Source organism: Perognathus longimembris, chromosome 4 (genome assembly GCF_023159225.1).
Source record: "Perognathus longimembris pacificus isolate PPM17 chromosome 4, ASM2315922v1, whole genome shotgun sequence".
Taxonomy (NCBI): domain Eukaryota; kingdom Metazoa; phylum Chordata; class Mammalia; order Rodentia; family Heteromyidae; genus Perognathus; species Perognathus longimembris.
This window is the reverse complement of record NC_063164.1, coordinates 68,757,139-68,770,014: the sequence shown is the minus strand read 5'-3', so window position 1 is coordinate 68,770,014 and position 12,876 is coordinate 68,757,139. Positions and strand designations below refer to the sequence as shown.

General features: G+C 37.6%; 1 protein-coding gene across 1 annotated transcript in view; it reads right to left on the bottom strand.

The window, feature by feature from the left end:
• The window catches only part of Neb (nebulin), a 217,731-nt gene that overhangs the window by 167,757 nt on the left and 37,098 nt on the right, over positions 1–12,876 (bottom strand). The window contains 7 exon segments of the mRNA XM_048345481.1: positions 1,741–1,848; positions 1,940–2,044; positions 2,746–2,844; positions 4,328–4,435; positions 7,088–7,285; positions 11,444–11,557; positions 11,641–11,748. Coding sequence (XP_048201438.1) covers positions 1,741–1,848; positions 1,940–2,044; positions 2,746–2,844; positions 4,328–4,435; positions 7,088–7,285; positions 11,444–11,557; positions 11,641–11,748 — 840 coding nt within the window.

Genomic DNA, 12,876 nt, shown 5'->3' with positions numbered 1-12,876 from the left:
AGCACCCCAGAAATTACTATATATCAATAACCAATAAGCTATTCACTTGTATAAGGAGTCATTCCTCGTTACTGATAGAGAACTGGGTCCAGACCTCCTGCCCTTGCAGATACCTAAATCGTGCATAAATGAGTCCCTGGAAAAAATGATATAGACTTGCTTGTGGCCTATGCATAGTTGCCTATATACTTTAAACCATTTCAAAATTACTTATAATTCCTCATATATATAAATGGCATATTGTTGTGTATTATTTTGGTAAAGAAATAAAAGTCTGTACATTTTCCATATAGATGTGATTTTTAAAAACTACTTTTGATCTACAGTTTGTTGTATCTGTGGATACAGAATCTAAGGATATTTAGAACCAAGTATAGTTTGAGATACAGCCTTGTAAAATAAAAAGACTATTTAGAACTCTTTTGAGTGTCTACAGCTACTTCTGCCAGCCAGTGAAGTTGGACTGGGACTTTTACCATAATTCATATCAGTGACAAAGGAATTGTCTATACTTGTTGAAGTCCTTTTGAGCATAATTACTGGGAAAGAACGAAAAGATAAATACATCACAGGCTGTGTCAATGACATTAGAATGCTAGAGTTCCACATAGATGCTTATATTCTTATTCCTAGAGATTTAGCAGTTGTAGAATTTTCAGGAGTCCTTGGTTATTCAAAGGGAGGCCTGGAGCCAGTAGCACACACTAATTGGTTCTGGACATTAAAGGTAAGAGATTGGGCTTTTGAAGCAAGACTTGGAGAGGAGCTTGGGACACAAGCAGAAATTTGTGGGAATGTGGTGGTATTTGGAGCACAGTGTGAATAAAAGAAATATCCATAGAGAAAGGAGGTCAGTGAGAAATTCTGGGTGGGAGAGCTTTTTGGAATTTGGACATTTGTTATTTAATTATGTTCATATTTGTGCAATGTAAACCTTATTTAAATTAGTAATATTGTGTATGGAATTTTCTGGGAAGTCAGAAGGAAAGTGTTGGCCCATGTCTGGGTCACATGAAACAGAAAAAGTAAGTCTACCAGAAGATTGTCCAGGTGTGCTCAAGCAAACCTGCCCCATGCAAACCAGGAGCCAGGGGGTGATCACAGAACAACAACTGCCCTTTATACTGGGGGTAGAGTGGTGAACACATTGCCTTCTAAAAGTAAACCCTTCAGAGGAACTGCAGACACTGTGAGGAAAGAGATATTGCTTCCTATAGGACAACAGGCAGGGCCCTAGCCAATACCATTAACATCTCAAAGAGCAATAGGACTTCAGTCCATTTCTAGGTGAAAGTGAATAATTGTCAGAAATAAAATTCTTAACTTCAGTGAAAACTAATCACTATTAGCTGCTGTGACACTTGAGGCCAATGGACCCATTGATAGATGAAATAAAGGGAAGGAGAAGAAAGAGAAGGAAATCACACAAATTGAGATGTGAGATAAAATTTTACCATCAGTAGGTGGTTACAACTTAAATGGTAAATTGCTTCTTTATTTCCTTAAAAGAGAAGAAATGTGAATTTGTATGGAAATTTAGATGATGCTTTTAAACTTTCAGCTAATAGGAGAACTAATTAGTGGAAAATTATACCATCCTTGTCCTCTAAGAAAAAATTCAGATCAGTTTAGAAAACTTTCTTTCCAGTCAGGGATAGCAGTTGTACCACTTCTGAGTACCCATCAGGCCCCAACCCACCCACATTTTCTAATTACATATGGTAGCTTAGGTGGACTTACGTCACTTGCAGCCTGCCTCGCAGCTTTGGCAGCCTTGATGGGAATTGCATCAATTCTCAGATCATAACCCTTCTTGCTCAAGTCTTTCAAGTCTGCTTTGTACATATTCTGAAAGAAAAATGTGAACACAGCATAACTCCAAGACCACGTTGGTGAAGACTGAATACATACACACATCAACCCAAATCTACACATGTACCTCACTAATATTGTAGGCATTCACTTTAGCTTGGATGAACTGTGGCAGGTCTGCTGGTAAGTTGTATTTGTGCAGAATTTCTTCTCCTTTGGCTTTGTAATTGATCTAGAAGAGAAATGGTGCACAGACAAAGAATAGAGGAACATTTCATGAACAAGAAAGTCATTTCAGAGTAGAGTGCCTTGCCAAAGGATAGTTTTAGAAAAGACACTCTCCCCTGCCCCCATATCCATCTGAAAATATATCACTTATGTACAAGTTCCTATCACGATGCTGGTTCTGTCAGCAAAGGTCTATTGGCATGCACAAGGGATGTTTGAACCAAAGTAAGGATACCTGGTAGAACTTAACCTAGGGAGGTGAACTGATAAAAGTACTAACCTGTGGACATTTCTTGAGGATAAGAAAGGCTGATGGGGTGGAGTACACCAGCCACCTTTGTTATACTTTGTTGGAGGAAGATTAGAGAGACGTAGGATAGGGTAGTTTACACTATTTAGAATCTTTGTCCTAGCTTCAAATAGAATTCCTCCACAGCATGTTGTGCCTCTATATTCATTACTACAGATTGCTTGTAGTTCTCATTAAGGAGGTATACACATATACATAATATCCTATACATTGTATACACAATACCCTAAAGATATAAATTAGATGTGTTTTATTAGTGAGTGGCTGGGAGAATTATATTATTGCTTGTACAAATGAACTCTTTAGCCTGCAAAATAGTTATGGGTGACCAGAACATTCAAAAAATAATTGTCATAATTAATACTTATGAAAATATATACAGGATAAATACTTACATCACTCCTCTGGGCCTGGTTAATTTTGGACTGTACTGTAATCGGAGCATCTTCAATTGAGGTAAATTTGAGTGTGTCTGGATGCTGGCGATACTTTTTCTATTTGATGAATCAAAAAGAAAAAATTATACTTTTTCACTGAAGACTAATGCATCAAAATCCTCAAAATGTATTTTGGATTTTAAAATAGTAAAATATAGGGGGCTGGGGATATGGCCTAGTGGCAAGAGTGCTTGTCTCGTAAAATAGTAAAATATATTTATGTAACAAGACATAAAAATAGTAATACTTTGATTGGCATGAATGAAAAAGGAACACATTACAAAAGCCAGTGTTTTCAAATTATGGGAGATTTGGAGTATAGACCAATTCAACTGTCAGGAGTCAGACATATACAACCCCTTGATTTTTTGCTTACAGCTTGAGGTTACTTGAGCTAAGCTGAGTCCACAAACATTATAGAGTTGTAATAGGAGTCATAGTAAAGCAAGCTCCAATTTTGGGTATGTTTGCATGACACTAATTTGTTCTTGGGAACATCATTTTTCCTGTCATTCTACCAGCAACTGAAGAAAGATACCTCCCAGTTGATGAAGGAGCTAAGAGTCTAGAGCAACAGCCAGGAATGATAGATGACTGAGATGGAGAGGCCCTGCTTTGCTAGCTTTGCTGGAGTTAGCACTACAGTTATCAATAAATGTTGAAGATGCAAGGAAGAGGGACTGTGGGAAGGTGTACCAACTGGGAACTAGCAACATTGTCTAGCTATCCTTAATCCTACATTCTATTCTATTTTCCCAGTCCTCATCCTTGGTGCATATCATATAATCCCACTTTTACACATAGGGTATCATTACTTTATCAGCTTTAGGCTTCTGAAAACAAGAAATCCATTAAAAGAGAAAAAAAAAACCACTTCCTCTGAAAGAGCTCCTCGATTGTGTTCACTGGCACAAAATAAAAACAGAAAGTAACAGGTAGCATTTCCTGCAAGCAGGAAATAATCTGTATACCAATTGACAAAGAGAACATCAATGTGTGCTGTGTCCATACAAGGGGAGAAGGGGAGAATACTATTTTTTTTAAGAAATGAATTACAGGCATAGACATGGACAACCTCAAAAGCATCATAAGAAGCAAAAGAAATCTTTAGAAAAAAAATAAAACTCTAGAGACAGAAAGCAGATCAGCAATTGTGGGGGTGTGAGGATGGGAAAGGTAACATTTTTTGAGGAAACGTCTTGGAATACTAGTAGCACTTTAAATTCATTTGTGCTAATGGCTGCATACTTATATTAATTTATTAATACTTGCCAAGGTATACATTGAAAATAGGTGAACTTGATGATAGGCAAATGATAACTTTTTACAAAGCCATTAAAATATTTCTATTTCAAATGTTTAGTATGAGTGACTGCAGTTAATGCACAAGAGTATGCTTATCTATGTTATTCAAGTGTTTTTATTTTTTGTTCTCAGCAATATGATCAGAAAAGTATCAGAAAAAGGGACACTTCCCGTGGTTTTGGGAGTCTTAAACACAACACATTCCAAGCCTCTGTAACAAAGCCCATGGGCTTACCTCATTAAGGATATCAGTAGCTCGTTTTGCCTTTTCCATTTCTAAAGACCCAAAAGGCACCCAGCCACAGCCTTTCATCCAGCTGTTATAGTCAGCTTTGTATTCCACCTAAAGCACCAAGAGAAAATGTACATGTCTTTGCTTAAGGTCATCCTTATTATTTACAATAATTTTACCTATTTTTTTTTTCAAAAATTTCTAGCAGGTCTATTACTCCATATGTGGAAATTATACATTTCTTTTGTGAGACATTTTTTGAACAGCCCCAAAGTTTTTTTCTTTTCTCTGTCTGAGTGTATATAGTACATTTTATTCTTATTTCCTGCTCAATGAAAGAATGTAGAATTTCAAATTTAACCCAGAAAATGCTTACTTTGAAGAACCAATTAAATTACTGTATTTAGATGTTCACATACAAGATGTTCACTCCCTGAAACTTCAAACATTATGTTTTTAAGGTTAAATTAGACTTGGAGCTCACAATGAAGGCAAATAATTGCCCATTTTCTAATTAAATAAGACTTGATAGTCATTTTTCCTAAATGCTGTGTATGCACTGAACTTAGACACACACATATATAGCTATATTATAAGCTTTTCTACATTGACTGACAAGAGATTTTACAATAGTTAGGCTTGTTAATTTGTTAAAGAAGAAGTTATTTGGAACTAGTCTTATTTGGGAGATAGATACTTCATTTATTAAAATGAGTCACTCGGGAGGGGGGAATGAGGGAGGAGGTAAAAAACAGTAAAAGAAATGTACCTAACGTATGCCTAACGCAGAAAACTGTAACCTCTCTGTACATCACTTTGACAATAAATAAGAAAAAAAATAAGTCACTCACTTTTGTGGTCTGGCCATAGCTGATATAAAGATTTATATTTTAGACATAAAATTCAAAAAGTTAATCTTTTGTTCTCAGCAACAATGATTAGAAATGTAGCAGGAAAAGGGACACTTCCCATGGTTTTGAGAGTCTTAAACACAACATATTCCCAAGCCTCAGTAATAAGCATTTTGTGCCTGCCCTTGCAAGGTTTATAATCACCTTGAAATGAAGAGTCATAAATGTTAAATAACAAGATAATCATGGAACTGTTAGTGGTGAGAATGTACATTTATGTAGCCAGAAAGAAAAACAATATGATAGGGCTGGGAACATGGCCTAGTGGCAAGAATGCTTGACTCATATATATGAAGCCCTGGGTTCGATTCCCCAGCACCACATATATAGAAAATGGCCAGAAGTGGCACTGTGGCTCAAGTGGCAGAGTGCTAGCCTTGAGCAAAGAGAAGCCAGGGACAGTGCTCAGGCCCTGAGGCCAAGGCCCAGGACTGGCAAAAACAAAACAAAACCAAAAACCCCAAAACGAAAAACAATACGATGTTTCCCCAAAGAAGTTAAAAATAGAACTACCATATGATCCAAAATACCATATGATTTACCATTTCAGCTTCTGGGCATATTCTCATAAGAATTAAAAGGAAGATTTTTGAAGGAACATTCATCTACTGGTGACCATAGTAACATTATTCACAAATAACCAAAAGGTGAAATCAGCCTAATTATCCATTAGCAGATGGAGGTATAAATAACATATGATATAGACAATGAAATATAATTTGTCCATATAAAGGAAAGAAATTCTGACAAAAGCAACATGTATGAACATGAAATACAATGTGCTAAGTGAAATTTGTCTAAAGAAGTTTTTATTGGCAGACAAAAAGCTATAAAAGATGATGCTGCAAATGGCATTTTCTTCCCAGACTACATAGTAATCTGTATAAAAATGAATGATAATCACAATAGCTCAACAGCTATTTACATATGATTATATAAGATGAGGCTAAGCAAAATGAACTCCAAGAGAAGGAAACAGGAGGATTTTATTGTTGTCGTTATGTTTAATGTACTAGGTGAATTTCCTTTGGTGTATACCATGTGTTTACTGTATATGATTTTGGTACTCTGGATATTGTATATATGCTTACCTGAACTAGGGAAGGGTAAAAAAAATGAGGGAGGGTGTAACAAATATGACAAGAAATGTACTCACTACCTTATTATGTAACTGTACCCCCCCCGTACATCACCTAGTCAGTAAAATTTAATTTAAAAAAGAATGATAATGATGAATGTGATTATAACAAATGCACTGATAATAATGAATATTTATTAAGAGTTTACAAAAGTGCCTTAGCATCATACTAGTGTTTAGAATCCATATAAACGTTTCAAGTAACTCATTGGCTGAAATCCAATTTTACAGAGGCTCTAGACTCAGCAAAGCTGCTAAAAGAGTGCATGCCAGACCAAGTGTTCCTAAGTAAGCCCAAAGGGTGAGCATCTCTAGAACTATACGGGTAATTTCCCATGACTTGCTTTTTTGCACACAGAGGACCATACAGATAAATCAGAAACCTTGCTCAACTTAGAAATCCTTCTTAGTGTCCACCTTCAAAAGAGAGAGTAAAGCTGGACACTAGTGGCTCGTGCCTGTAATCTTAGCAACCAAGGAAGCTGAGATCTGAGGGTCACAATGCAAGCCAACCAGGGCAGGAAGGTCTATAAGACTCTTAACTCCAATTCACCACCAGAAAGCTGGAAGTAGATCTGTGACTTGAGTGACAGAGCATTAGCCTCGAGCACAAAGGCTCAGGGACAGTGCTCAGGCCCTAAAGTCAAGCCCCAGGCCTGGCACACCAACAAGAATAAATAATAAAGAGAGAGTAGAGAAAAATCCAGTACTCACGTCACTCTGCAGTGCGTATGACTTCTTGGCAAGGTCTACATTGATGCTATCAGGTGGGTAGCTGTAGTTGTGCAAGACATGTTTATAATCCACATCACTGACAATTGCCTGAGATTTCTTAGCTTGAGTGACTTGGAGCATATCAAGCGGGGCTGTGTAGACAGTTTTTGACTTTTCATAGTCTTTGCGATATTCACGCTGTGATAGGAAACAATCATTTAATACAAATCCTCAAAGTATTTCTAAAAGCAAAGTAAATATAATGTAGACGAAGAGATATTTTGTCCCCAAATCTTCTCCTATCTCTCACACCATTGAAATCCTCTAGAAAATCCATCTTTATGACCCTCCAAAATAATTTGAGATCAAATACCAACTATAAGACGGTGATAGCAGACATTAAGAATGGATCACAGCTTCTGTTCATCCAGGGGTGATTTCAAAACACGATTTCCAAAGGCCTGCTATCAAGCATTGTTTCTGTTGGTGAAAGCTAACTTTTCAAGTTTCCTAATCAAGATATATTTTCTAATTAATGAAAAGCACATGAAAGTCATTTCATATCATTGATTTTTATCACATGTCTACTTCATAGATAGAATTTTTTGTTGTTAAATTTTTATTGTCAAACTGAGGTACAGAGATTACACTTTCATACATTAGGCATTGGATACATTTCTTGTACTGTTTGTTACCTTCTCCCTCAGTCCCCCCTCCCCCCTCCCCTTTTCCCTTTCCCCCCAATGAGTTGTTCAGTTCATTTATACCAAACAGTTTTGCAAGTATTGCTTTTGTAGTCGTTTGTCTATTTTTACCCTGTGTCTCTCGATTTTTGTATTCCCTTTCTATTTCCTAGTTCTAATACCAGTATACACGGTTTCCAATGTACTCAGATAAGATGCACAGATAGTGTAGGTACAACCATAGGAAGGAGATACAAGAGGATCATCAATAATAGAAGCTACGGTTTCACATCTCATATTGATAGTAATTACAACAGAGTCATTTTTAATGACAGTTACTGAATTTCAACCTATTATACTTTGGACAGTACATGAGCCCCACTGAGAACAGCAAAGGTGCTTTTCTTTCATTCCAAGTTTAATTTTAGTAACAATTTAATAGAAGCATTGGACTGCTTCAGTTATACAACATCAGAGGAGCAAAGTTTGTGAAACAGAGCAATGAAAGTAACCTTGGGCCTGTGTACTATGTTCTCATAAGCCAAATGTCCTGGTGGGGCCTCAGGAGGCACCTTCATTGGCAGATATTCTGGAATGGTTAGACATGGTGCTAATTAGGCCAAATTCCCTGTTTCATAATTATCAACTCAACAGAGTTACCCAACAGAGAAAAATCATTCTGACCAGCTTCCTTTACAAATAATATAAAACTACCTTCTCTTCGGGGGAGGGGGGAATGAGGGACGAGGTAGCAAACAGTACAAGAAATGTATCCAATGCCTAATGTATGAAACTGTAACCTCAATTCAGTTTGATTATATAGTTATATATATGTATACATATACATATATACCTTCTCTTCTTATACAGCTACCCAAAGTGTTCATGACCCAAGCTAGTAAATAGAGATGTACATTGTAAATTCTTTGTAGTAATTTCTTTTGCAAATGATTAGATCATTTAGCTTAGAGAACTTGAGGTACTTTCCCATATTTTGTGGGTAATCATGGTTACTGAATAAATTTAGCATTTTATTATAAAATCTAGACCATCACTTATGAGAATAGAAACTTGTTATCATAAAAACACTTGGGGCTGGGAATATGGCCTAGTGGCAAGAGTGCTTGCCTCCTACACATGAAGCTCTTGGTTCGATTCCCCAGCACCACATATATGGAAAACAGCCAGAAGGGGCGCTGTGGCTCAGGTGGCAGAGTGCTAGCCTTGAGCGGGAAGAAGCCAGGGAAGGTGCTCAGGCCCTGAGTCCAAGGCCCAGGAATGGCCAAAAAAAAAAAAAAAAAAAAAAAAAACATTTAAAAAGGTTCTTTTTATTAGAAGAAACTGCAATGGTACAACAGTAGATGGTATGTGGAAGTGTTTACTAAATTGTTTTGATTCTTTTGTTTTTGTTCAAACCAGAAGATACATCCCAGTGCAGACAAAGTATTGTCAATCATTCAATTGCCTTTAAAAGATTCTTTTATCTAGGACATTATATGATTATAACCCAATTGATGATCTCTTTCAGGTGCTACCACCAATTATGAGCAAATGCTTATGAATTTATTTTGTGTCTCATGTTCTAAGGCATTTGATGGCAGGATAAAAAATAAAAGATAAAGCTACACATGACATCAGCAGAAGCTAGAATCTTCTAGAGTAGAGAAAGGACAAGGAGCCAGTGAACACTGTATACCAACATGACAAGAAAGAAAGAATATACGTCATTATATGAACACATGATTAAAATGAATGGTGCAATACTTTTTTGGGGGGATGAGGGGCTCCTTTATTTGTACTTAATTGCTGCATGAATGGTGGAATTCTATGTTGAACACTGTTATTACTCTAAGGGATCCTCTAAACCTGGTCTAAGCTGTGTGTGTGTGTGTGTGTGTGTGTGTGTGTGTGTGTGTGTGTGTGTGTGTGTGTGTGTACTGGCCCTGGGGCTTGAATTCAGGGCCTGGGCACTGTCCCTGAGTTTTTCTTGGTCAAAGCTAGAATTCTATCATTTGAGGGACAGCTTCATTTCCATCTTTTTGGGGGAGGGGGTACAGTCCTGGGGCTTGAACTCAAGGGCTGAGCTCTGTCCCAAGCTTCTTTTGCTCTTGCCACTTGATTCACTACTGTCTTTTTCTGAGTAGTTTATTGGAGAAAAAGTCTTACAGACTTTCCTGCCTGGACTAGCTTCAAACCACAATTTTCAGATTTCAGCCTCCTGATTAACTAGAATTATAGCTGTGAGCCACAAATGTCCAGCTTTTTAAAAAAAAATGTTTAAAACACAGCATATACTATAATTTGTAGCACCACGTGTTTGCCTCTCTCTAGTAAATGATAGCCTAAAGATAATCTTTAGAAAATCTATTAATTCCCTGAAATTTAGGCAAAAGTTATGAAGAAAGTGTTTTCTAGGTAGGGAGCAGAATTTTTTTTTTTAGAAGAGATTTATTTATTTATTTATTTATTTATTTATTTATTGGCCAGTCCTGGGGCTTGGACTCAGGGCCTGAGCACTGTCCCTGGCTTCTTTTTGCTCAAGGCTAGCACTCTGCCACTTGAGCCACAGCGCCACTTCTGGCCATTTTCTGTATATGTGGTGCTGGGGAATCGAACCCAGGGCCTCATGTATATGAGGCAGGCACTCTTGCCACTAGGCCATATCCCCAGCCCCGGGAGCAGAATTTTTTTTTTTTTTTTTTTTTTTTTGGCCAGTCCTGGGCCTTGGACTCAGGGCCTGAGCACTGTCTCTGGCTTCTTCCCGCTCAAGGCTAGCACTCTGCCACTTGAGCCACAGCGCCGCTTCTGGCCGTTTTCTGTATATGTGGTGCTGGGGAATCGAACCTAGGGCCTCGTGTATCCGAGGCAGGTACTCTTGCCGCTAGGCTATATCCCCAACTCCTCGGGAGCAGAATTTTTAAAAATTATATTTTTGAAGAGCTGTATAATCAACGGACTGTTTTTCTTAGGCCTAGGCCAGTACTAATTACTAATTTCAATTAACAGCATGGAAAAATATATTCACATTTTATACATCTGTGAGTCATGATTTTCTTCTAAAGGCTTAATATCACCTAAAGGTTGTTTTTCATTTAGATTAAAACATCTGGTGATGTTTCCAAGAGGTTTTGAGAATAACTGATCTTGTATTAAATATTAATGTTTACCATTTTCAAAGTGAAATGTGCTTCAAGTGACAATAATAATTTTTCCCCAAATCTGAGACATACAAGACCCTGAGAAATCATTCTACTTTGTAAGTTCTTTTCAGTAAATTCTTGTGAACAAGAGCTATTGGGTTTACATCCTTTTTCTCACCTAGTCATGAGGCTTTAACTCAGAACCTGGGCATTATCCTTTAGCTTTTGAGCTCAAGGTTGGTGCTCTGCCACTTAGAGGCACAGCACCACTTCCCGTTTCCCAGTGGTTAATAGGAGATAAGAGACTCACAGATTTTCCTGCCCAGGCTTGCTTTTAACCACAATCCTCAGGTCTCAGCCTGCTGAGTAGCTAGGATTAGAGGTACAATCTACCAGCACCCAGCAATACACAATAGCTTTATGTGTTAGATAACCACCACCACTGTTCTCTACCACCCAAACTTCCATCCTGGTCCCACCCCCTCCAAGCATGTTACCAGGAAAACCATCTGGAAACTGAGATGGACACTCACATCACTCTGGTTTTTGGCTGTCTTCAAGGAGTGCAGCATCTTGGGGTCATCATTAATGCTCAGGGCTCCAATCATCTTGCCTTTGCTTTTCTCATAGTCCTTCCTGTACATCACCTGCAAAGATATCACTCATGCTGCATGCTGCCCAGCAGCCAACGTCCCCGAGGCTCCCTGCACAGACCCAGGGCCACACTCACATCGCTGGCATTCTTGCTGTTGGCTTTGGCTGCCAGCAGGGGAATGGCATCCACTTTAATGTCAAACTTCTTAGCTTTGCTCTTCTCCCAGTCTTGCTTATAGACATTCTGGGCAGGAACATTTCGGCAAAAGAATGATACAAAAAATCAACATTGAACTCAGATGAATACATAAACATTGTTAAAATTTTCAGTCTCTGTGTTTGTTTGCTATACTGGGGCTTGGAACATAGGACCTCTTACTCTTGCTTAGCTTTTTTCCCATTCAAGGCTAACACTCTACAAGGCTGATGAGCTGCAAAATAACAAATAATCTGCTTTAGAAATGGCAGTGGTTTGGGCCCTACATTTGTTTTTCATTTGTGCCAATGCTGGGGCTTGAAATCAGAGCCTCATACTTTTGCTTGGCTTTTTTACTCAAGGATAGCATGCTACTGCTTTAGCTATACCTTCACTCCTAGATAGACTGTGGAGGGTAACTTTGAAACTCTATCTTCTGATCTCAGCTTCCTGAATAGCTAGGATTACAGCTATGAACCACCAGCACCTGGGGCATAGTCCTTTTATTCTTATTTAATACTTCATTTATGTATTTATTTTTAATTATTATCTTTAAGTAATTGTACAAAGGAATTGCCATTCAATAAAGCTGTTTATGAATACAATATATCTTGATCAATGTCATCCCTTTCAACATTCTTACCCATTGGTACAATCTTTTTTAACTAATAAGTAATTTATACAAGAGGAGTATAATTTTTTTCCCTATCATCTAGTCACTACATGGGAAAAAGAATGGGAATATTACATACACTTTTTTACATATTCTTGAATGTTGAGAACACTGTAGAAACAATTACCTTAGTATATAAAAAATAATTCAAAAAAAGGTGAAATATGTTTGCAAGAAAGTGAGCTTGAAAACCATAGTGATAGGCAGCAGAGTAAATGAAGAAACACTGATGATAACAGATGCCTAGGAAAATGAAACCTGATTGCTAAGTAGGAGTCTTAAGAGTACTTGGGCCTTATATCTCCATTTTCACAATGGTAACAATCTAACAGTTTATTTATATAACTATTGATTCTGTCTTCTCTTCTTTGTTGTTGTTGTTGTTTTGTACTGGTCCTGGACTTAAACTCAAGCACTGACTCTGAGCTTTATTCTCTTCTTTTGCTCAAGATCAATACTCTACCACTTGACCCAGAGCTCTATATCAGGTTTTTTTTCTGGTT